The following is a 27,172-nucleotide window of genomic DNA, read 5'->3' on the forward strand; positions in this document are numbered from 1 at the left end:
CAAAACTGTTTCAATGAGCTAATAAGCTCTTATTTTTTTTAAGGTTCATATACCAACATATCTAGGGGTCTATAATGATAACAGAGGGACGATACCAGCACAATTCCACGAAAGTGTATGCAAGACCCTAGAGGAAAGTGAACACGAGGTGAATTTTAGTACGGGGCTAAGCTCTACTAATATAGCTTCCCCCAACTTTGATATAGACACTTATATGAGGGATTCCGGCCTTGATGCAGCGTTTTTAGATCGTTTGTTTGAACAAGTGCCAACAAGTAAGGTCGAGAGGGTGCTAAGAGATCATGAATCTGTCCCTCACAGTTACATTGATAAGGAGGAAGTAGGATGAAGAGTCGCCGGCTCTCCCCCTGTATTGCTTGATTTTTATTTAGCCAATTCTGCTTTGCACAATATTTATGTGTTTAGAGCTGAGTCTGGACACCCATTTAATACTCTCACAGGTGATAGTATTCACACAGATCTAGTTGACACAGTACACTCCTATGTATAAGCAGGATTTAAGGTCTTCTCGAAAAAAAAGATTCGAGATGGGCGTGGACGGAATAGCCTAAAGGCATCCGTCACTCAAAAATAGTATTTTAAAATGAAAACACGAGTGAGGTGTACTAGCATTAACTGCGAGCGGAGATATAGACGCTTCACCCGGACTTGCACAAATTTGAAGGCATTTTTTCAGATTGGGTAGGAAGTATTTTTAATAGGGTGGAAAACTATAACGAAAATTGCTGCGGGTCAGTAGTTTTATTTATTAAACATTTAGATTTAAATATTACGAAATTTAAAAAGCGATTTGTTTTAAGAGCTGGGAGGAATACGCTGATTAAATATAATGCGGATTTGATGGCATGTGGAGGTGTACAGCGCTTTCATTTTAATACAGCCTTAGAGGGCTTCAAGTATTCAGTCCTTGTCACAGGACATAAACCGTGTGTCAATGATGCTAGTAAGACACGTTTAGATTATTTGGCAGTTATTGGTGGGTGGGGAGGGGTTAGGGTATCCGAAAGTTCATTTGAATTATTTAATGGGGCAATATCCTGTTACGATTAAGGGGATTGACATTTTTGAGAGGGCAAATGAACATTTGAAGATTGGGTTTTCAGTGTTTCAGTATGGTACAGAGTATGTAGAGGGGGAACTTAACGATAAACAGGGGGTAATATGTTCAGTAAGGGTTCCGTGCATTAAATCGGTGAAACACTGTTCATGAATTCTTTTCGAGCCCGCCAGTGAACCTGATTCAATCGGACATTTCTTTCCAATTTCCCACATTAGACGGGTTGTAAATAAAGGGAAGAAGTATAGTTTGCGTCATTATTGCCAAATGTATCTATCAGCCTTCCAAACAGAATTAAAATTAAAACACCACTTGACGCACTGTAAATGTCACGTGTATCAGTCGCTGGAGACGGTTTTGGATGATAATGCAATCTTGCGATTTAAGAACTTTCAAAAGTCACTCCTACAGAGCCACATGATGGCATTAGATATTGAAAAGAAACTCGTTGATGTGAACGATTCATCAGACTCGAATCGTATCAAAGAATATTAAGCCAACGCAGTCTCTTATGCCCATGCAAAAAGACCTTACCTTAGACCTTAGATCCTCCAGAGCCAGGGGTGGCTCATAGGGCGTCTACGAAACCTCGCCAGACATCTCTGAGCTGAGCTGCAGCCATGACGTCCTCCCACTGTGGTTGAAGAGACAACTCCGCATTTCTCAGGTCTCGGTCGTACTGTCGTCGTAAGGTGTGTCTTGGTCGACCTCTTTTTCGCCTCCCCTCGGGACGCCAATCATATACTGTATTCGGGAGTCGATCCTCTGGCATACGGAGGACGTGGCCAAGGTATGTCCATCTCCTACGTTTCAGAAGGTCAGTAGCTAATGGCTGACTGGTTCGCCGGTGAACTTCTATGTTGGTGACCTTTTCCTGCCACGATATGTTCAGGATTCTCCTAAGGCACATGTTTTCAAAGGCTAGGACACGTTTCTCTAGCTGGGTGTTTAGTTTCCAGCATTCACTAGCATAGAGGAGGATGGACATCACATTGCTATTCAGGAGGCGGAGCTTCAAGCGCATAGAGTATTTACTACTGCGCCAGACTGGTTTCAACTTGCTAAAAGCCGATGTCGCTTGTCCAATTTTCCTCTTGATTTCGTTGGCTATTTCACCATCGTATTCGATCCAACTCCCAAGATATTTAAATTCCTTGACCTGCTCAATAGTTTTATGCAAAAAGGGACTCGAGTAATAAAATGCAATTGTTAGAAGTATTTGAGACGTTGGGTGGAGAAGATTGAGCAGGCACAGCCACGGTAGCACTTGTTGAAACAGGAAATAATTCAATTTCACGGCTGCGCAACGTAATCTATCCAATGACTCTATCACCAGAGGACTAGTTGGCAATTAAAAATAAAGATATGCGTTGGGTATGCAATGGGAAATTTGTTGAGGGTAGTGAGAAAATATCAGTCAACAAACTTGACCATTTAAGAAATCCAATTTTATTGGGGGGGGGGGGTAACTTTCATTGGCTGGCACACAAATCTTGTATTTTAAACGTTAAGCAACAGTATTTTCTACCGATTTACATGCATAATTACAACTTTGGTTTAAAATTCATATTACCAGCGTTGGAACGTTTGCAGAAAGGTGAAGTTGTAGATGGGGCATGGGTAGACGGTTTGTCTCACATAACTTCATACCCAAATCATCTGATAAATTTCTGCTTTTGAATCCAAATTGAAAACTGTTTAAAATAATAATATGTACTTGAATAAAATGCGTTTTTTAGGTTCTTATAGGTTTCCCCAAATTCCTTTTGAATCAATAATTCAAGCACAAAGAACGATTTTAGTAGTTTTCCTCTCCTTAAACAGCGCTTTCCATATGATGCAATGCATGATTTATTAATGAGTAAGGTCATATACTCGTATAAGTACTACAACCACACCTCGCGGCTACGTGAGGAAAAATTGCCGCCCATCGAAGTGTTTTATGATTCACTTCATGATCGTCAATGTACCCTGCCGACTATGAATTCTCTAAAAACGTTTTGTCTAAGGGAGAGGGTAAAAATGGGAAGAATTACTGTGAAATATACCTGGAAAGTGATGTATTGATGATGTTGGATATTCTCTGTAAAAACACGGACAAAACTTATGAAGAATTTGGGTTGGATTTGAGTTTTTATTTTTCAACTCCTCACCTGGTGATGGATTTAATTCTTAAAATAATCAATAAAAAATAGGCGTGATCACCAACGCTAATCGTCATTTATTCGAAGAGAGATCCATGCGGGGGAAGGGGTATGTTTTGCAAGGCGATGGTATCCTGGAAACAGATCCGACTGGACTAAGCACATGTGAAAAAGTCGAATGTAGTTTTTTGGATAGGAGTTCCCTTTATCCCTTGGCATTTTCTCACTACTCTTTCCCTGTGTGGGAATCACAAATAGTTGGACGGTTCCTGTGATCCAAGTTTCCTCAAAATTGCCACTGTTAAGGAGACCAACTGGAAGAATGGTTTCAGGAATTGGCGGTGAAATACCAGTGGAAGTTTTTGACTCGGTCTAGGATTTTGTTTTCTCTTGCATAAATAGACCAGTGCCTAGGGATTCATTGAACCCCTATAATATTTCTTTGGTAAAAGATGGGAGTATGCACTGGACACTGTCAAAAAAAGGTTATTGCCGAACCTCGTCCGAAACGAAATATTGTTGTACATCTCGTTTTTTTGCGGTAGATACTGGGCAACTGTTTCAAGGTCAGAAAGATGCATAGATCCCTCTAATTTGATCAAAAGCCATACATGAAGACATTTATTGACATACTTTTCAGTAAACGATCTGAAGCAAAAACTTAGGTTGAGAAGGAGATCTTTAAACTTATTTTTAATTCAGCCTTTTTTTAAGGTGTGCGAGACTGTGCGCAATAGAAGTCTTTGTGAAGCTGTAACAGAACCAAAACGATGTGTCCGAATAATGGCAGATCCAAATGTCACATAGCTCATGACCATAGACTCAAATATGGTCCTTTTACATAGAAAAAAAAGTGTAATTTTAAATAAAAATATTGCCGCTGGCAGTGCCATTTTAGACATTCCAAAGGACTTCATGTTGGAAATTTACTACAATATTTGTAAGCTCCAATGGCCAGGGGAGGGGTGAGTTCAAGTTTATTTCGTGGATACAGATTCATTATTGTTAAGAGTTAAAACTAAAAAATTTATTAGACGATTTGGAAAATAGTGTGCACATTAGCTATCGAATTGACCACACCAAATAAGACGAGTCCATTTATCCAGAGCTAGTGAGGCAGCAGTCCCCAAATAAGTTTATATTTTTAAAATCTGAGACGGGGAGCGAATAGATATACAGTTGTCATCCGTCAATGTCCAGTAATAATCTCGGCAATTGATTTGCTAAGTTGTTTCGCTCTGCATTACCCATGGCTAAAATATATGGCACTGGTTGCCACAGAGTTGCTTTCTCTATACTACATGATTGGGGCTCTAGGAAGGATTTTAAAGAAATCATTTCACAGAATCTCAGGTCCGGTGGGCGATACCTTGGCGAGCGATTGAAATCAAGACAAAGTGGAAAAAGGTTTGAAAAGGGTAAGAAAGACCTTGTCACTTATCAGTCTTAATTCAGGTCAGAAGCGTTAAACATTGTTTTAGTCAAAGAAGAAAAAGAAACCAAGAATAAAAATTGTTAGATTGAAAAAGGATTTCTTTCCTAGAAATGGTATATCTACCACATAAAGAATCTCATACTTCAGTCACCTCATCCCTAAATCTTTTCAATGCGGAAAATGTTGATGTGAGTGTAAACATAGTCACTATGAACAATTTTATCCCCAACAACTGCTCTCTTAAAACACACATTTTCAAATTTATTCCAGTGAATACTATTTCATAGATTTGACTTCTCGATTTATAGATTTGCCTTTGATTGTCAAAAAATCGTACAATGATAAATCAGGTTCAGCTGAGATGCTTTCCTATGAAAATTGTGTACTACATCATTTTTTTTCGACCAATAAGTGTCTACATAGATGGAGCGTTGAGGAGCACAAGCAATAGTCTCTCAAACAATGCAAGTTATATACAATTCAAGATGAGGAGTCAAGTTTCCTGTAAGAAACTGAAAGGTTTGGCTATTGGATAAGAATATAGGACGGACACTGACTCTACCAATATACTTAGAGATGTGACAACTAAAGATTTACACTTGATTGGGAAAATAAATCATGAAATATTTAATATACCTTAATGGTTCCCTCCTAATGTTAATATTGATATAAAGCTACAAATCGCAACGTCGAATTGAAGCTTACCGTCCTCGCATCGCCCTCGGTCCAACAGTCACTTTCACCTCGGTAATAGTTCATGTACTAAAACAAGAGGTTACAAGTTCTGTTACTTTAGCATTTGAAAAATTGAAAGCTAGGGGAAATAAAATCAGAATGCTCGTTCTTCTTACAATCACGAATCAAGGAAATATTGCTACGGGCACATGTACTTTCACCAATTTGTTATTTATCAATAGTGAAAATTCTTCTAAACTTTGTTTGGCTTTTGTGAAATGTGGTTGTACCATAGGATCCTGGACAAATTCTGGACAAGTATTTGCACTTTCATCTCTTGTATATAAAGTAAATGAAATTCCACTCTACAATTTATCTGTTGATGAATCCTACAGGACCCTATACAAATTGACAGTGCAAGCTCTAGATTAAAATTTACAATTATTTGAAAATGGTATAATTAAAGAAATGTTTGCAAAAACTCATGAAATAATTGTATTGGATTTATCCGGTACTCAAGATTTTCCCTTGGGAAATTATCCCTGATGGGTCTGTTCTATTAGACTTTGCACCATTAACACGAATCAACTAATCAATGTATTCAATTTGGATCCTTACATTTCAAAATAAAAATCCTATTGTATACCTCAGATTTCCTCAATCATATTCAAAGTGTTACCAATACCCTTATCTTTGTAAACACTACTCCATCAACTGTAAAGACGGGGCATGTAAAAGACGGGGCATCACGACTATTAATAATGGTATTCACATGCTATTGAACATGGTATAACTGAGGAAATGTTTGCAAAAACTAACGGTATCATTGTATTGGATTTGTCTGGCACTCAAGACATGAGTACTGTCCAAATGGGTATAGTATATTTAGAGTGTAGCTTTGCCAATCCATTGGAGAAGAGTTTAGCATTAATCTCACTGAATCAATTTGAAACCTATTGGGAAATTACCCCTGATGATACTGTTCTATTAGACTTGCCACTTTGAGTACAAATAAAAAAAAATCATTGGATTTAATTTGGGCCAATACATGTCCAAATTAAAATCCAGCTGCAAGTCCTCGGATTTCCTCGAACATACTCAAAGCATTAACAATACTCATAACTGTTAATAGTAGCCCATAAACTGTTAAGATGGGACATTTGATCTGCATCTTTCAAAAAGTGAAGAACATTGAATTTGATCCTCTTGGCCTACCGTATTCTTTCTACACGCCTCGCATAAGAAATTTATTGAGCAGAGCGGAATATCGGAAGCGAGTGCAGGATTTATCAACCAGAAGCAGTGGTTTTCATGCACTATTATATTTTATTTTTCGATGTCGCAGATATACTTACAGTGAATTTCTCAGTATTTATGTAAACAATCCTCGATTGAATGATTTTCTTGTTGAAAATACTCTTTCCTACCTGTATAATATAAATTTTAGTACCCTAAGAGTGAAATACTTTGAAAATGTTTGTGAATTTGTTTATTAATAAAACTTGTATGTACAACAGTCTGTGTCCTTTAGATTTTCTTTAATGTATAGGTAACCATCAGTAATCGCCTTGTAAAGTCAATTATAGTGTTTTAATTCACATCAATAAATTCACTTGTTTCAATTTGTTTATTTGAAGCAATGTCACATACGAAATTCCCATACGAAAAATCACTTCCTGTAACAGCTAAATAAAAATCAGTAGGTTTATAATCAAAGTAGCCGGTATCTTTGCAGCAATGTCGTAAAAACCAATAATTATTCCAGCAATTGAAGCGCAGACCCAGAGATTCCATTCAAAACAATTTAAAAACACGACAGTACTAGTCTCTTAAAAATAAACATAAATCACAGGGTTTTTGCAATCAAACCAGGGTAAGTATTTTCCCATTGGTCACATTTATCACAGTGACAACTGGAACATAATAAACTCTAGTGTGAGAGTCGTAAGCATCTTCAAGAAAGGAATTAGAGTCTTTAATATGCACTGCATATCCTCTATGCAATTGGCACGGACTGTATAATCTACAGTTTTCTTTATAGTCATCAATAATAGGACAACCCTCACAGGAGGAACATCTACCCAATGTATGCAAAGATAATGGACATATGTAAGTCATTTTCAACGTTGAGTGTCTCTGCTAAAAAGAAACTGACTCAGGATCAATAAAATGAAAGTCTTCTAAGAGAAGGAGCAATCGAATGACGTCAGAAAACTTGTTTAGAAAGGGTTTTTCGACTTATTTTTTGTTGCCTTGCGATATGGCCGTATTAAACGAATTTCTAGGTAGTACTCAAAAGTAAATTCACAATAGCCAATCATTTTGTTTTATTTCAATTAATATATTAATAAATTGAATAAATGCATATGGGCTACGAAGTCAAAGTTTCATACAATATTCCAGAGACGGGGAATCGTTTTTCTGATACTGTTAAGTATTCTTTGAGGAAATATTTTTCTTTTGAATGATAATACACATCGTGCAGACATCTCCTCCCATTCTAGGGCTAGTCGGCAACCCCTTGTAATTTCTACTGCTGCGTTAGACACTCTAGACCTCATTTCGCCATTGCTAGCGCCTTCAAAATCTAATAGAGTAAAAGCATCCATTACTAAAGAATATACCCAGAATAATATCCTCGGTGTTGGCACACTGATCTTTTCTTCAATAGGTGAGTGAACCCTAAGATCTGACAACGCACGTGTCGTTGACCTTCAAAACCAGTTTTTGCCAGACTATAAAAGTCTAGCAGAACCAAAACTAGTCGAGTAATATTGTGCCACCTTCATCTGTAAATATTGGACTATGATCAATTATCTTTACAACCGTGACTTCCCCAATTAACTAACGGAGTCTAACAAGCCCTATTACGTATCATACAGGTGTACTATACTGTTACAGGTGCATTATAGCATTGCGTAAGACCCAGGTACGCGTGATAACGCCTTGAGGTGATAGCAGCTCCAATACTATACCCTCTATCTGTGTTGTGGAATCCAAAAAGGTCTCACTACTATCTACTGGCTATTAAAGAAGTTTCCCTGGATCATTTTAGCCACTCTTTGGGTCAAAATTGTTGTTTAGCGCTGCGAGATGGTGGAAAACACTGCTTTATAGTGGCGTCATATCGTAGTTGCAGTGGTAGCTGCAAGGCTATTGAGACCGGGGTTATCAAGAAGCAATGTTGAATTAAAAAACTTGAAAAAAACATACTGAAGAGAGGTAAATAGGCTGAATCACTGCTAATAGTAACCTAAAGTTGAAAAAGGTTTTATTAAAAATTATCAAGTGATAAAGAATTGCAATTAGAAGCTGATCCAGGAATAGTAACTATGATTTCGATAAATCCTAATAATAAAAGTCTGTTTAAAAATAAATATGATGTGTTTCTTTGACTAGGGCCTATCTTTAATAGGAACAGATTATTGTAGCATAGAAACATTATGGTTCATAATGAAAGAAATCATATTGGGCTCCTTATTTTATGTAGTTGCCACTTATGGTCTGTCAAAAATTGATGTGGGCATGGTTTCGGAAATTAGCAATATAACAGAAATCGCAAAAAACTTGTGTCTAAACCTTTTAAGCCGAACAAAAAAGCTTGTCGATTCCAAAGCGCCTGGAAACCAAGACAACTTGAGCAATAGAAATCCCCAAAGTCAAGACCAGAGAAGTCAGTCTGAACCTATAACTTCAAAGAGAAATCTAGAAGGGAATAGATATAAAAAAGAGTCAAGTTCGGAGTTAAATTCAGATAATTCCGAGCGAGAAAAATTTGAAAAAAGGTTGGATTTAATACAGCAAAGACACGAAAATAAAAATTCAAAGAGAAACCCTGGAGTGGAGTACCTTTTATATCTTTTAGAGGCAACAACTGTCTCTGAAGTCTTACCCTCAATTGACAATGAGTCTGATAGATCAAGTGCCGAAACAAGACCGTGTCAAACAATTTGCAGAGAAATTTGAAAATCAGCGTAAATTGTCTACTACTTATAGGTGCACTTATAGGTGTACTTATAGTTTTAGATTTTCGGAGGAGGCTCGAACATTAAAAGTTTTAATGCTCTTTTTAAGGTGTGCATGCTGGTTGTCAAAAGGGCACATTAGTAATATCTCAGGAACGGTCGAATGTATTGAGTTGAAACCTGCAGGGTGTGTTGAAGGGGATTTTGAAAGCGAACGAACGACACTCAGGCCCTTTTGTTATCTTTTTAGATGCCACCTCCTCAAAACTAATTCAAATCCTGAGATGGTCATTTTGTATGTAGTAGTCAAAAGATACAACAGCTGTGCTTCTGACGATGATATGACCCCACATTTTTCGGAGCAAAGGTATATATACGATTTGACCACTATTTACGCACAGGATTATTTTTGAGACAAGGGGGAATATTTGATCCTGTGTGTCCCGAGAAGGCTAAGGCTGCAAAGGTGAAACTTCACGAAACGTCGATGAGAATGTTGAACTAAATCAAACTTTCAAGGTGACTGTTACAACTTTTTCCACTGCACCTTAAGTTACTTGTGACTACAACTACGCCTAATTGTGACTACAATTACTTGCAACTCTTGCTACTTATGACTACAACTACGACCACATGTGACTGCCACTGAGGACTACTTGCGACTGCAATTACTTGTGAATGTGGCTACATTCGACAGCGAATACTAGTGACTGCAACTTCTCCTAACTACTACTGTGACTACTTGCGACTGCGACTAAAGTTACTTGTGACTTAGAGTACTTGCGTCTGTGATGGCAACTACTTCCGACACTTTTTAAGACCCCTTGCAATTGCAACTCTGACTACCTGCGAGTTCGACTTATTGTGACGGAAAAAACTTGCGACTTTGACAAATTTTTAGAAAAGGAGTCTGAATTATTGGGAGTAATTTCAATGGCACCTTCTCTGCCTTGCGCTTTCTGGATGTCATACGACAGTCATGACACTATTGACAATGTGTTGCCAAGTCAAAATACACATAATATAGTCATGGTTGCAGTGGCAGCTACAACCTTGTAAAGGATTTTATAATAATGTCATTTATGGTTGTAACCTTCGATTACGACGCCATTCCTCATTTTGTATGTGAAGATATAGATCATGTCCGAAAATGGATTTAGTTTTTGACAGCTTATCCTGGTACTAACAGAAGCATGTAGATGTAGCAATTCCCTTTACAACAAGCCCTCGAACAGCTCTTTATGATGTTCCAGTGCCCCACTAGCAACGGAGGAAAAAAGAGAACACTGAATGCGTCGTTGCTATGCATATAAAAATGTGATGCTCCTTGTTGCTCAAGCCAGGGGACCGTAAGTCTGCTGTAACAGGTTGTCAGCAGTGGCGATTCCGATGGTGTACTTTCTGTTTCGATCCGACACCACTTTCAGGGGTTTCAGGCTTTTTTGAGATTCGCATAAATTTATAGCATTTTACTATTAAAACTAATCAAGATAATAGTTACCATTCCTGAATCAGCTACAAACCTTAGTTTTTTCTCATTGACAATTTTTTCTATTTATTAAGACGCTTTATTTATATTTTTGTTCATAATTGGCCGTGCCTCGTCCAATTTAAAATTAATATAGCGTAAAACCGACGGACCCGCGTGTATACAGAAGAAGAAATCTTAAGAAAAAATATCTATTCAATAGGAAAACTCTATTTTTTTTTATTTATACCCTGACAATTTTATTTCTCATTGCCATTTTTTATATTTATTAAGACGCTTTATCTATATTTTTCTTCATAATTGGCCGTGGCTCGTCCAATTTAAAATTAGTATAGCGTAAAACCGACAGACCTGCGTATACACAGGAGAAGAAATCTGAAGAAAAATATCTATTCAATAGGAAAACTCTATTTTTTTTTATTTATTTACACATTGCAAAGACTTGAGAAAATGTATTAGTCCCATTCTGCACTAGTTTGGCACCTATTACTTGTAAAAGACCATAATAATTTCAATAGTTTGTATAATATGAAAATTGTAGCTTGGAAGGTTTACTATGTTAGGAAACAACTATCGTATTGTCATTTTGACTAAAGAATTCGGGATCTTGGACGATACCTTTTAATATTTCTGAAACTTTTAATATTTCTGATATCCCGGGGATAGGAACGTAAAATTAGTTAATAGATCTACTCATAGAGGAAAAATAGGAAGTTTAGGCAGGGAGTAGGTTTTAATGATAAATAAGGAAGCTGCTAAGTCTTGCTTAGGTTGGGAGGGAATTAAGAATATAATGCAAATTGTTTATTTTGTGACTAAAAAGTTAAAGGTCTTAGTCATAGCAGTATGGGAATCCCGCAAAATTGTCCGTGTTGGTGCTCTTCCAACGACGTATCATTTTCAACAGTTCTGAATTTCCATTTTTGGATCGTTCTCTAGGTATATTTCACATTCAAACTCTTGATTTGACAGCATTCTATAAAGTTATTTTCAAAAGCATTTTTAAATGCTTTATCAAGCTACATGTAAATTCAGGGTGGTCTTATAGCGTAAAACAGAACTGATAACCTAATTTTCATAGTCGTCTGAAGGAAAAAAAAGTCCAAAAGAGACAGTCCTTAAATATGATAAAGCTATTTTCAGGAATCTTCCTAACTTTAAGCTCTTTGATTTTTTTTTTTCTTATTTTTCCATTTTCTAATGACAGTTTGGTCTTTTTTGTTTTCTCCACTTTCTTTTTTTTGCATGATCACTTTTACTATTATTACTATTACTTGTTTCTTAAGTCATTTTACGGTATTCTAGTGTGCAGAACTTAATGAATTGTTTGTATTTGAAATCAAGGGCAGCAAAATAGCGCTGTCTAAGCAAAGAGGGACGGGGACTCTATGTATTATGGAAAAACAAACAAATTTTTTCAAACAAATCTATAGAGAGAATTAAATGTTAAAATGAGAAGACATTAGTCCATATAAGAGGGGGACTGTCCCCTCTATCATGTTTCACGCTTAACGGCAAAGGTTTCTGGTACTTTAAAAATTCTTCAATTCTTATTAAACGACCCTTGCGTTTCAGGAGTCGTTCTTAAAGAACTGAGACAACAACTCCAACCTTATCATAAGGAGCGAGGTATTGAAGAAGGACAAGCCTTTTTCAAATACAAAATACTTTCTGTTCAATTGAAGTTGTAGGGTTGTTTCTCACTTTCAGTCTAAAAAACTTGTATTTTATATTTATATATTAAATTTCTGAGAATTTTTCAAAAATTGCTTGGAAATCCATCGCTCGCCTTCATTGCCAATCGCCCCCCCCCCCCTACAAAAAAAATTCTCCATGAAAATTTGTTCTCGCGTAAAACCCCAACCCCCAGAAAGTCTCCCCAGACAATTGTATCCTCACTTAAAATTTTCCTGCAAAAATTTCCAGCGGACAATTAGGCCTGGAAAATTATTCTTAGCTTGCTTTCATTTGAAAAAAAAAACTGATTATTATTTAGTTCCTGATATTTTTTCAAATAATGCCGGAAACCCCCCTTCAGTGGAAAGTGTTTCCTGGAAATCCCCCAATAGAAAGTTTCTACCGCAGAATTTCTCCCACGGACATCATGGTGAATTTCTCCCTTAGACAATGTCCCCCCCAAAAAAAATCCCCTAGACAATCCCAACCCTGCCGAAAAATTTCCACGGACAATTTTCCTGGAAAATTTCCACATTTAAAATTGAGTCAACAAAGAAAAAAGTAAGCTAATCAAAAAAAATCTCATAAGAATACTGACAATTTTGTACCACGTAAATTTCCTCTGGAAAGTTTACTCCCCGGAAACTTCCCTACACAAGGAATATTACCCCAGGTAAATTCCCCCAGCCCTGCAATTGTATGTATATTTCAAATAACAAATACTATATGTAAACGATGGGCAAGTTTCCTAACTTACAGCGTTTTCCCTAGGGGCTGTGAGTAGTGACGGCATAATTACTTGAGGCACACCCATAGTCGCTACTCCTTTCTTCCTTTATTGAAATAAGATGACGAAAAAGTTTGACGGTGGTCTCTTCAAGACACATATGTTAAAGACGCAGGTAAACATTACGTAATCGGGAATGTTTCTAAAGGTTGTAGGTGTTAATTATGTAATAGGGAATGTTTCCTAAGAGGTGCACGTGTTAATCACTTAATAGAGATAGTTTTCTAAGCAATTCATGCGTTAATTACTTAAAAACCTGCGAAGGCCAGGGGAAAATCTTCAGATGCCCACCAAATCAGGTTTCTTGAGTTGCTATGTAATAGTTTTTTTATTTGATTGTTTAAAGAGATAATATAAAAAAAACTTCGTTTTCTTAAAGAGTTAAAGAGGCTGCGTCCCAAAGTCGAACCTTAAAACATACAGGAATTGGGAAACTTACTCGGAGAATTCCGCGTCGAATGAGTCTTCGTACACCCAGATCCGATGTCGGCTGTGACCTGTAGGCATCGAGGAAAAAAAAGAAAATGAACATTAAGTGGCTATGCGTGGTTTCTGGAAAACAGGGAAGGAGTTATTGGATCGAGCTGAAATTTCGCGGATAAGCTCCTGGGTCCTAGGGGACCTTAACTTTTGAATTTCAGCCTGATCGGACAACGTTAAAGGGGGGCTCGGGTTGACGGGTTGAAACTTTCGGCCAGATTTTTACCCATGAAGGAAAAGTCGGAGGGGGGTGAAATTTGGCAGGTTTTTTAGTTGGAGCTCGGGCTACGAAATACATCCCACCCCATCCCTCTGCGACTACTGGAACCGAAGATCGCTTAACATTGTCGTGGTTCACCTCTTTAAAGAGGCACGAGTGCGCCTCCTTGATGTAGGGGGGAAAGCTTCAGGGTCCCCACCACCAAATCATGATTTCTTTGGAGGTTATGTAAAAAAGTTTGTTTACTTTGGTTGTTATGCAAAACCACTTTTTTTTTCTTTTGGTTGTTACATTACAGGGGTTTGTCTACTTTTGATTGTTACGTAATAAGGATTGCTTACTTATTATTGTTATGTAACAGGGTTTATTTACTTTTGGTTATTACTTGATATGGTTAGTTCACTTTTGGTTGTTACGGATTGGGACGTGTTAGAGACCGCTAGTCAGGAAGGATATTTTTCTTCAAGACATTTTTCAATATATTTTAAGACATTTCAAGATGTTTTCAAGACATTTTTCTTCAAGATGTTTTTTCAAAACATTTCAAGACGTTTAAAGATATTTTTGTTCAAGATATTTTTTCAAAAGTTTTTTAAGACATTTTTTCCCAGAGGTTTTCCAAGAAGATTCAAAACATTTCAAGACGTTTCTTATGACAATTACTCAAGAATACTTCTTCAGGGTTTGTTTGGTTCTTATATAATAGGTCAATGATTACTCATGTTAAAGATGGCGCATTCTCACGTGGTCTGTTTCTTCAAGGCCCCGTAAGGAACTCTCACTTGTAACTGAGGAGGAGACTTAGGTGGGTTGTTACGCAGTGACGGTGCAAACGTGAGTGTTACATAACACCTTAAGAGATTATTTCTTCGAGATTTCCTTTTTCTTTCTAGGCGTTTTTCCTTTTTTCAGGAAACCTTTACATTCCAATTATTTTCGTTCACACTAGGATTTAAAACAGATTTCCTCTCAACAGAGTATAATGAAAGACAATTGGACCAAGAAACCCTTTCTATTTTTGTTATCCTAATACTTTAGAGGTCATAGCCCATTCCACGCACGGATAATCCCCTGTCCCTTTTTCTAGAGTGATTAAACGGATCGCATGATATCTTATGCTTACAATAACTGACATGTAGGGGGGGAAATCGATTACTAGAAATTAGCTACATTTGATGTGCACCTGCTTGTTACGCCGTTATTAATTTTCTAACGTGACCTAGAGAGGTTAAGTTAGCTATTGAAGCAGTGAGGTGTTACATAGCAATTTTTTTATATATTTTATTGCGGAAATGAATGCGTATTGAAGATTCACAGAAATCCAAAGAATGGAGGTTTTTTTGTACGCACAAGTTTATTAATAAAAAACCCTGGGAAATAATAAAATCACAGAAAAGCAACTAAAACTCAAGAAATGAAAAATTAAAAGTTTAAAAAGCTCATATAGGACAAAATATAAGCAAAAACAAGCGTGAAATAAAGAAAGGCGGCGGGCAGCAACTCCAAGGAGTGAGCTTTGGAGCACTATTACTAGAGGTCAATTTAAGTCAAAATAAGAGATATTTCCGGGCAGTCTTAATGAAAATAGCGTCGTTTCTATTATTCTATTAGACGCATTTGTGAGAAAAGGGAATAATTTTTTGCATTCGGTTATTTCTGAGAGGTTTTAGTGATAATTGCCACGTTACTTTGAGCCAAGACTATGCAAATTCCTGCCAATGTGAAAATTTGTGGTTGACCCACTCTAGCAAACAATTCAAAGCGGGGGGGGGGGGGTGTTATCAGAGGAAAAATTAACCCAGAATAAGAAATGTGTCTGAGAGGTTTTAATAGAAATGCTTCGTTTCCATTGTTCTATTAGATGCACCTGCCTGTTATACTCTATTAATAGAAATATTGATCCTAGAAAAATCATATTTGGAAAATGAAACACGCAAAATAAGAAAAAAGAGACACATTTTTGTATTTGGCTATTTCTGAGAGGTAGTTTTAATGGAAACACCACGTTTCATTGAGCCAAAGCTATGCATATTTACACCACATTTGCAATATGTGCCTGACCCACTCTAGCAAGCAATTCCAGGTGGAGAGGGTTGTTATTAGAGATATATTCAAGCTCTATTAAGAGAAATTTCTTAGAGGTCTTAACGAAAATGCATCGTTTCTTTGAGCCAAGACTGTGTGTTCCTTGTTGACAAGTGCACATTTGAATATTCTTTTTCTTCATATTTCATGAAATGTCATTAGAGGTAAATTTAACCCACATTAAGAGTTAATTTTGGGAGTTTTTAATGAAAATACCTTGTTTTTTTTAGCAAAGACTATACAATCCTGGTAGTATACACAGGCACGGTGAGAGAGAGAGAGACAAAAATCACACATTTGCACACAGAGTCAAACGCAAACGCACTAAAATAGACACAAAGACAGGCAAACACATAGTCAAACACACAGGCACAGCGAGAGAGAGACATAAAACACACACAACGACACAAAGTGAGACGTACAAAACGAAAAAATATGCACAGAGACATTCAAACACACTATCAAGTATACAGGTACGTTGACAGATAGACATAAAACACATACAAACGCACAGAGTCAACCACACAAACACACAAAGATAGAAATGAAGATAGGCAAACGCATAGCCAAAGACACAGGGACGGAGAGAGAGAGAGAGAGAGAGAGAGAGAGAGAGAGAGAGAGAGAGAGAGAGAGAGGGGGAGAGAGAGACAAAAAATACACACAAAAACAAAGAGTCAGACACACAAACATACAAGGAAAGACAAAGAGACAGGAAAAGACGCAGTCAAACACACAGGCATCATGAGAGAGAGACAAAAATGCACATAAAGACACAAAGTCAGACACAGAAACACACAAAGACAGACACTTAGCCACTAAGTGTATCCCCTCCAACACCATGAGTACCTGGAGCCCACCTATAACTAACCCAGACACCCACATCCAGCGTCTGATTCCCTAGGTACCTGCAACCCATCTGTTTTAACAGCTAGAAAAATAATGTTGTTGGCAGTTTCATACAAACTCACACTGTTCTTAAGATTTCAACCCTTACTTACGTGCTACTAGGTTAGGTTAACCTAACCCAATATAAACACGATTGGTTTACTATCGTAAACCTAAACATGAGTGTGTGTTGGCCTGTCTTTTGTCTATCTTCGTATGTTTGTTTGCCTGACACTGTGTGTCTGGGTGTTTTTTGTCTCTCTCTCGCCGTGCCTTTGTGTGTGACTGTGTCTTTGCATGTCCCTGTGTCTATCTTTGTGTATTTGGGTATTTGACTCTATATACGTGTGTTTTTGTCTCTCTCTCTCTCAACGTGTCCGTCTGTTTGACTGTATGTTTGCATGTCTCTGTGTCTATCTTTGCGTGTTTGAGCTTAAGACTGTTTTGTGTGGGTTTTTTTGCCTCTTTCTCACCGTACCTGTTTGTTTGACTGTCTCTCTGTCTTTCTTTGCGTGTTTGACTCTGTTTGTATGTATGTGCTTTGTCTCTCTCTCACCGTGCCTTTGCGTTTGATTTTGCATTTGCCTGTCTCTGTATCTATCGTTGTGTGTTTGTGTGTTTCTGAATGTGAGTGTTTATTTGTGTGTTTTTTGTCTCTCTCACCGTGCCTGTGATCATCAAAGGAATAAACGATTACTGGCTACGGGTGTGCCAAAAGTAATTATGCCTTCACTGCTGCAGGGAGGGTTCATATCATCCCCAAAGGCACAGCATCCTTTTGGCTACTTAAAAAGGTAACTAGAAATTTAAATTTCCGTCCAGATAAGTCCGCTCCCAGCCTTTTAGCACCATTGGTTAGATAGGGTCACCCCTGGGAAAAAAACACTAAAATACAAATGAACACACATGGGTAGTCTTTCTCTTCTGTCAAAAAAAACACATAGTCCAATATTTTTGCATATGAGAGCTTGAAACTTCGATAGTGGGGTTCTCTGACACGCTTAACCTGACTATACAATTTCATTAACGTTCTTTGACTTTTGGGCGATGTGTTATCCCTTTTTCGAAAATTGGGCAAATTTTATTGGTCATTGTTTTCTATATCTATTTTTTTACCAATAACAGTTCAGCAAACTCTCAAAATATCCTACCCATATCATTTTTACTCTTTTCTCTATCCCTAATTCTGGCCCCATCCCTATCATAGGCAGTGCCATAGCGCTTTCTAAGTAAAGAACAAAGTGGATACAATGCGTTATTTATTTTTTTATGTTGTTACTCTGACCAAGGCACCTTATATAGTAGTTGTTGTAAACTTTGAAAGGAGCTAATTGGACAGGAAATTGAACGTTCTTGTGCCCTTTTTAAGAGACAAAAGTGATTGGAGGGCAACCATCCCCCCAAGCCAATAATCTCCCCAAATACATCCAATCAAAATTTTTAGATGGTCATTTTGTTCAATATACTTGCAAGATCCAGTACTTCCCCTCCCCTCACAGCCTTCAGGGCAAGGGCTACAAGTTATGCTACTTGCCCATTATAACAGATAAAGTTTTTATGGGAGTGGTTGTCTTATAAGTTTTGGGGCTCTTTCCGATTGGAAATTGGAAGTCTTAGTGCCCATTTAAGATAAAAAAGTGACCAGAAGGTATCTAGCCTCCCACGCCCTGTTTTCCCCAAATGCCTCCGATAAAAACTTTTATAGGAATTAAGAATGGACACTTTTTTTAAATAATGCAAGGATCATCTTACAAGGCCTCCGGGATCGACACGACCACTCAGGGCCTGGTGGCAAGGGTTGTAAGTTATGCCCTGGGGCATATAATGTTTTCATGGAAGAGGCGGTCGTATAAACTTCGGAGAAGGATCATTTAATTGGAAATTGAAATTTCTAGTTCCCTTTTGAGATTCAAAAGTGATCAGAGGGCAATTAGCTCTCTTTTCCCCTAATCGACATTTTGAGATTGCCATTCTGTTGAAAATAGTCCAAAAATCGTGTAACAATAACTTCAGGCTTGACAAACTCCCCTAGATCCCAAGGGCAAGGGGTGTAAGTTATGCCGCGGGTGCATTTAATGTTTGTATGGAATGGAGGGTCGTATAATCTTCGTTGGAGGCTCATTCATTTGGAAATCGGAAATTCTAGTGTTCTCATTAAGTAAAAATTATCGGAGGGCGACTAACTTCCCCTCCACACCCTCTTTTCCCCAAATTCATTCAACGAAGATTTTGAGATAGCCATTTTGTTGATTATAGTTCAAAATTCAAATAACTATGCATTCTCGGTTGATAACCCCCCCCCCACATTCTCTTGGGCAAGGGCTTTAAATTATGCAGGTTGCCCATTAATAATATATACGGTTTTTATGGAAGGCTCGGCCATATAATCTTCGGAGGAGGCTCATTTTATTTCAAATAGTTAGTTATAGTTCCGTTTTTAAGAGTCAAAGGTGATTGGAGGGCAACCAGCCCTCCACACCCCGTTTCCCTAAATGCATCTGACCAAATTTTAAGACATCCATTTTGTTGAAAACAGTCCAAAAGTCAAATAACCATGCCTCTTGGGTTGATAAAGCACCCCAAAGCCCCCCCTCCCGCCCGGGCAAGGACTAAGTTATGCAGTTTGCCCGTTGTTAACATATGTGATTTCTTATGGAAAAGGTGTTCGTACAAACTATGGAGGAGGCCCATCCGATTTGAAATCAAAAGGTGTTTTTAAGATTAAAACGTAATAGGAGGGAAAGAAGCCCCCTTCGGCCCTTTTCCTCCAAATACTTCTGGTCAAAGTTTTAGCGCAAGATAGCCTTTTTGTTAAAATAGTCCAAAGGCCAACTAACTAACGTTTGATAATCCCCCCCCAGCCCTCAGGGAAAGGACTATAGGTTATTCTAGTTGTCCATTGTTAACATATACGGTTTTTACGAAAAGGGTGATCGTGTAAACTTTGGAAGGGGATCATTTGTTTGGAAATTGAAAGTTCTAGAACCCAATTTAGGAACCATAAGCGATTGGAGGGTAACCAGCCGACATCCTCACACCCTTCCCCCCTCTTCCCAAATGCATACGATTAAAATTTTTAGACAGCCATTTTGTTTAAAAAAGTGCGGAAGTCAAATAAATATAACTCAGGGGTTGAAAAATTCCCCAAGCCCCTGGGGCATGTGCTTTAACCCATGTAAAGTGCCCATTGTTAACGTACTAGAGGGTTTTTGTGGAAGGGTTGGTCGTATCAACTTTGAAGAGGACTCATTCGATTGGAAATTGAATATCCTAGTGCCCTTTTAGGTGCCCTTTTTAAAAGTCAAAAGTGATTGGAGGGCACCCCCCCCCTACTCCCGTGCCAATCAATTCCCCAAACACGCCCAATCATAATTTTGAGATAGTTATTTTGTTCAGCATAGTTAAAACTCCAGTAACTAAGTCCTTTGCGCTATCCATTCCCTACCTAGCCTTCAGGCCAAGGGCTGTAAGTTATCCAATTCACCCTTTATTTAGGTATAGTGTTTGTTATTGAGAAAGTTCGGCATGTTTGACTTTTATTGTCCAAAAAGACCAAGGGTATTTAGGTGGACCTTTCAGAGAATGTTAAGGAGAGTGCTGAACCTGTAAAAGGGTGTAACTCAGGAATGACTGAGTATAGTAATTTGGTACGTTCCGGAAATGGTAGGGCGAATGATCAATTGATCAAAAGGACTACTACTATACTACTACTGTTACTACTACTACAAGCAAATACTTAAACTACTATCACTACCACTGTTACAATTACTGCTTCTGTAGCGATTACTACCAATACTGAAGGCATTGAAGTGAAAATTTGAAGAAATATTGAGTGGAAAGCAAAACTAAATCAAAACGTAATAAAGGAATACAGACTGTCAAAAGGGCATATCAGCAGTATCTTTGAAAATTGGAATAGAAATTAAAAGTTATAGTGCCCTTTTTAAGAATCAAAAGTGGTTGGAGGGCAACCAAACCCCCTCCCACGACCATCAATTCCTTAAACACATCTAATCAAAATTTGAGAGAGTAATTTTGTTCAGCATACTTGAAAAGTCCAGAAACCATGTTGTTTGGGATGTGAACCCCCTTCTCCAAAGCCCTTATAATTCCTTACAATATTGCCCCTACTTTTGCCACATAGCCTATAAGCTCTTATCATCCCGGTTATGTTGCGTTTTTTTTTTTTTTTTTTTTTTAATATTATGAGAAATAGGAACATTAAGGTCGAAATAAGGATTGTTTTCGTTACAATAAAGAATTTAGAACACTAGGAAAAAACAATTATTTTTTCCGATTCACATTCAGCTGCACAATACACATATGCTATATCATATAGTATTTTCTTGTTTACTATACATCATTAGTAAAGGAATATTGAGGACTTGGATATGGAGTAAATGATAGGCTACCTCTTTCCCCTTGGAATTTTTAAATACTTTATCAGAATTCCTACGATACGAAAATTACTGGCCAATTTAAATTTCAATTCTAATTTAAACTAGGTTAAGTTTCTATTTATTTCACTCTAATTGACCACGTTATCTAGTATCTTATGTTGAAATTAGAAGGGCTTGGAAATAACTAATAATCTGTTGATTCTTCTTGATCTTAATGACCATTTTGATCATTTAACAAATCTTATGCAAAAAACCTGAAACTTGTAATTCTAAATTATTTTTTGAAAGGAGGGTGAAATCCATAATTTTTTACTCCCAGCGACTGGGTTAAAAGACATTATAGCGTTACTTGGACTGATAAGGGATTAATTCAGAATTAAATCTGTAGTCTATTTGAAGACTATGACAATATAGAGATTAAAGGAACGTTTAAATACTTCAGGGGGTAAAAGCGTCCCAAAATATAAACTTCAAAAATTACTAAAGGATTTTATTAACTCAATAAATATTATCGGGCCTCGCATGCCCCTGTTAGCTCAACTGACTTAGGTAGCTGTGACTCAGATAAATCTTGCCTACAGTTTCAGGAACCAATAGTCACATTCTCAGGAACTTTAATCGGGGAATTTTAATATCCAGATAAGCTCAAATAAATATGGATCAAACAGTTCGTGGTAACGAACTGTAGTAAAGAGCGACCCGGCTCAATAGTAACCAAAACTCTAAAAAACGGAACTTCTATAACAATAGTTACATTAAAAAATCACATTTTAATGCTGATTTTAAATATATAAGTTTCATCAAATTTAAATTTACTTATCAAAAGTTCCAAGCCTTAGAAAATTTGCCTTATTTTAGAAATTAGGGAGAAACACCCCTTAAAAGTCATAGAATCTTAACGAAAATCAGACCATCAGATTCAGCATATCAAAGTACCCTATAGTAGAAGTTTCAAGTTCGTATCTACAAAAATGTGGAATTTTGTATTTTTTGACCAAGACAGATCACGGATGCGTGTTTTTGTTTTTTGTTGTTTTTTCCCCCAGGGGTGATCGTATCGACCCAGTAGTCCTAGAACGTCGTGAGAGGGCTCATTCTAATGAAAATTAAAAGTTCTAGTGCCATTTTTAAGTGACCCAAAAATTTTAGGGCACCTAGGCCCCCTCCCACGCTCATTTGTTTTTCAAATTCACCGAATCAAAATTCTGAGATAGCTATTTTATTCAGCATAGTCGAAAAACTTAATGACTATGTCTTTTGGGATGACTTACTCCCCCACAGTCCCTGTGGGAGGGGCTGCAAATTACAAACTTTGACCAGTGTTTACATATAGTAATGGTTATTGGGAAGTGCACAGACACTTTCAGGTGGATTTTTTTGGTTAGGAGAGGGGTTGAGGGGAGGGGGTTATGCGGTAGAACTTTCCATGGAGTAATTTGTAAGGGGGGACGAAAGTTTCCATGAAGGGGGCACAGGATTTATTAGCACTTTTTGAAAAAACAATGAAAAAATAAATATGAAAAAGTTTTTTCAACTGAAAGTAAGGAGCAGCATTAAAAATCAAAACGAACAGAAATTATTACGCATATGAGGGGTTCACCTCCTCCTACTGCCTTGTTCTTCATGCTAAAGTAATTTTATTAATTTCAACTATTTATTCTACGGCCTTTTTGATTCAGGGGTCATTCTTAATGAATTGGGACAAACTTTAAGCTTTAGTGTAAAGAGCGAGGTATTGACGAGAGGGTGAACCCCCTGATATAGGTAATAAAAACATACGAATATAGAAGTTTGTTATGTAAGTTAATTCGCAAGTTACGTATATTTTTACTAATAAAAACGTTCGTAAAAATTAAAATTTCTAGTTGTAAATAGCCAAAAAATTGGAGGGTAACTAGGCCTACTGCCGCGCTCCTTTTTTCTCAAAATTGTCCGATCAAATATATGAGAAAGCCATTTAGCCAAAAAAATAAATTAATATGCAAATTTCTTTTTATTAATCTATGTGCGGAGGGCCAAAATCAAAACATGTATTCATTCAAAAACATTCAGAAATTAAATTTAAGAAAATAAGTTTTTTAAAAGTAGAGTTTAAAAAGTAGAGTTGAGAGAAGAGTCAAACTTTAGCGTAAAGAGTGGGGCGTTGAGGGGGGAACAACCCCTTTCATATACGGAGCAATTTCTGTTCGTTTGAAGTTTTAATGTTGCTCCCCACTTTAGTTAAAAAACTTGTTTTTTTTTTTATTTAATCGTATCCAAGATCAACCCGATTTGATGTAGGAAGGGCAATATACGTACAATGATGTAGTACTAACGCATGTGGTGTTCTGTCCTAAAATTTTCAGGTAATTACTCCGATGGAACTACGATGATGTTTAGACGGCCAACCTCAGTGATTATCTTATTTGGGACATGTTAAATTGAGGCTACGGTCAAAATTACTAAGTGCAACCGAACAACATAATAGTAAGTATTGCATTATCATATTGAGATATTGAGAAAAACTGGTCAAACAGTTCATGGTAAAAAACTGTATGTAAGGAGCGATCCGGCTCAATAGTAACTGAAACTCTAATAAAAAGAATTTTGATACCAATAGATATATCAAAAGAATCGACTTATTATGCTAATTTAATATATACAAGTTTCATTACGTCATGTCTTACCAATTAACGGCTAAAGAGAATGAATCACCCTCTAAATGTCATAGAATCTTAATGAAAAACACACCATCAGATTCAGCGTATTGGAGAACCCTATTATAGAGGTTTCAAGCTCCTATCCACAAAATGTGGAATTTTGTATTTTTTTGCCAGAAGAAAGATCACGGATGAGTGTTTATTTGTTGTTTTTTTTCTGTTTTTTTTTTTTGTTTTGTTTTTCCAGGGATGATCGGATTGACCCAGTTGTCCTAGGATATCATGAGACGGCTCATTCAAACGGAAATTAAAAGTTTGATCCAATATTTATCCCGATCCAATACAATCCAATAACTATGCCTTTGGATATAACATGACCCCCCCCCCCCCCGTCAAACACACACACAGCTCCAGGGGCTAGGTCCTTAATTTATAAAATTCAAACATTGCTTATGCATAGTATTTATTACTGGGAAACTTGAATATATTTGAGGGGGGGGGGTGCTACGAACTTTCTGCAGGAGGTTTTTCAAGGGGGGAATTTTCCATAGGGAGGAAAGTTTCCAGGGGGTGAACTTGTCAGGGGAGATTATACACTGGGAGAATTTGCAAGAATTCCTATAAAGAATTCTTGTTACAGGTCTTGCTTTCTCTTTTCCATCTCAATTTTACGTTTGGAGTTGTTAAGGGTAATTGTCCTGGGTAAATTTTCACCAGGATTGAATAGTCTAGAAGATATTTCTATGGAGAGGGTTTTCTCCGTGGAGGTGGTGGCAGATTTTCTGAGATTAACAAACAAATACAAAGTAGAAACTATAGGGAAAATCTTTTCAAGACAGTGGAAATCAATTCTGTGAATATTACGGCCCTATGTCCAAGGGCCGTCTTCAGCACAATACGAGAACGAGAGAAAAAATATATATATATAAATAAACTTACATTAAAATGTTAGAATTAAAACTTATAATGTTTTTTTTTTAAACTTTAAAAAAAAAAAACAGCCCTAGCATCCTTACTTCAACGAAGTTCAACCAGGACTGACAAAAGGAATGAAGTGAGATGATAAATTCATTGAAACTAAAGAGAACAAAGTGATTAAATGCAATTTTCCGGAGCCAACATTGCTTTTTTAGCAGCCTGTCCCAAAGGTCTTTTCGTAACGGGTTCAACACTATTATAAATCGGTTTAGTAAAATATTTTGTTAGACGATTTTAATTAAATTTGAGGATAAAGAATTCAGTGAGTACTCCCCTAAGTCCCTGTTCAAAGAAATATTATTATTTATTTTGAGACTATTGTTTCTACTTTGTATTTGCTTGTTATGGAAAGGCAGTGTGGTCTTCGTCGCTATTTCCTGAGATTATTTAAAATACGATCAGAATTAAATAACAAAAAACAAGTTTTTTCAACTGAAAGTAAGGAGTAATTTTAAAACTTAAAACAAACAAAAATCATTACATATATGAAGGGGGTGGCCTCTTCCTCAACATCTTTTTGCTAAAGTTTGAATTTTGCCCCAATTCTTTAAGAACGACTCCTGAAACACAAGGGTCATTTAATTAGAACAATAAGAAGCTTTTTTTAAAGTACTAAAAAAGTTTAGCGTAAAGAGTGAGGTTATGAGGAGGAGGTAATCCGCTTCATATACGTAATAATTACTATTCGTTTTAAGTTTTAATGGATCTTCTTACTTTCAGTTGAAAACACTTTTTCAAATTTATTTTGAAAAAATGAGCGGTTATTTAGTAAGGGGCAGTTAGAAATGGTAATAAAAGAATGCAAACTAATAAGGATTGTTGTGCCGACTGTATAGTAAATAAGTTTTTGAAATATTATGGTCACGAAGTCAAAGATATGATTCTAAAATTGTGAATCTGATTTATAATAAAGGGAAATATCTTGATTTGTGAAAACTGCACTTAATCCCCTTTATGTGAAAGGCAGTAATAATTAGCGTAGTAATTGTAAAGACATCAACTTGCCATATTCGGCACAGTAGCGTTGATTTACTATACGACGATGTGTCGTATATATACTTTTTTTTGTCAAACCTTATAGAAGGAAGGGTTGTGGAAACTTAGATTGGGTATTATCCGATCGGAAATGAAAAGTTTGTTTGTCTTTATAGGGGTAAAGTGACTTGAGGTCAGCCGAGCGAACTTTTATATGCCTGTTTTTCCAGGGACACCCCCGCTACCCCTACGCCATAGGATAAATCATTGAGATACCTATCTGAAATGACCAAAAGGATAAAGAAATGGTTTTCCAGGGGAGAAATGATCCCCCAAGATCAAGTACTTCCAATTATGCAATTTGCTCAGTCTTCAAATATACATATTAATGAAATAAAACGGAAGATACCTTACCTGGTGCAAAAATGACGTGAGCCCCACTTGGTACAAATAAGCTTAGTCAATGCAGTTAAGTTTTTGCTGTGCAATAAAAGCACTGACTCAAAGTCTTGAGTCAGTATCAAACAGTTCGTGGTAACGAACTGTAGTAAGGAGCGACTCGGCTCAATAGTAACCAAAACTGGAAAAAACGGAATTTTGATATCAATAGTTACATCAAAAGAATTACATTTTAATGCTGATTTAAAATATATAAGTTGCATCAGGTTTAGTCTTACCCATCAAAAGTTACGAGCCTGATAAAATTTGCCTTATTTTAGAAAATAGGAGGAAACACCCCTTAAAAGTCATAGAATCTTAACAAAAATCACACCATCAGATTCAGCGTATCAGAGAACCCTGCAGCAGAATTTTCAAGCTCCTATCTACAAAAATGTGGAATTTTGTGTTTTTTCCCACAAGATAGATCACGGATGCGCGTTTTTTTTTTTTCCGGGTGTGATCCTTATCGACCCAGTGGTCCTAGAATGTCGCAAGAGGGCTCTTTCTAACGGAAATTAAAGCTCTTGTGCCCTTTTTACGTGACCAAAATTGGAAGGCACCTAGGCCCCCTCACACGCTCATTTTTTCCCAAAGTCACCGGATCAAAATTCTGAGGTAGCCATTCTATTAACCATAGTCGAAAAGCCTAATGACTTTTTTGGGGGGACAAATTACTCCCCCACAGTCCCCGTGGGAGGGGCTGCGAGTTACATACTTTGACCATTGTCTACAAATAGTAATGGTTATTGGGAAGTGTTCAGACGTTTTCAGGGGTATTTTTTGGTTGGGGGAGTAGGTGTTGAGGGGGGAAGGGGT

At 37.1% G+C, this 27,172-nt stretch overlaps 1 protein-coding gene across 1 annotated transcript; it reads right to left on the reverse strand.

Moving 5' to 3' along the window:
• Positions 1–1,646: 1,646 nt before the first annotated feature.
• LOC136032579 (uncharacterized) lies at positions 1,647–7,941 on the reverse strand. Its single transcript, XM_065712849.1, has 2 exons — positions 7,807–7,941; positions 1,647–2,237 (listed from the first exon to the last, which is right to left on the reverse strand). Exons 1-2 carry the CDS (start codon positions 7,939–7,941, stop codon positions 1,647–1,649), a joined length of 726 nt encoding a protein of 241 aa, XP_065568921.1.
• Between the last annotated feature and the right edge of the window lie 19,231 nt (positions 7,942–27,172).

The sequence above is a fragment of the Artemia franciscana genome, chromosome 11 (assembly GCF_032884065.1).
Source record: "Artemia franciscana chromosome 11, ASM3288406v1, whole genome shotgun sequence".
Taxonomy (NCBI): Eukaryota; Metazoa; Arthropoda; class Branchiopoda; order Anostraca; family Artemiidae; genus Artemia; species Artemia franciscana.

Coding starts and splice junctions, on each gene's coding strand:
- LOC136032579 (XM_065712849.1), bottom strand. CDS start 7,941: ATGGATGCTTTTACTCTATTAGATTTTGAAGGCGCTAGCAATGGCGAA. Junction 2,238..7,806: donor AGGAGATGTCTGCACGATGT/GTATTATCATTC, acceptor ACTATTGAGCAG/GTCAAGGAATTTAAATATCT.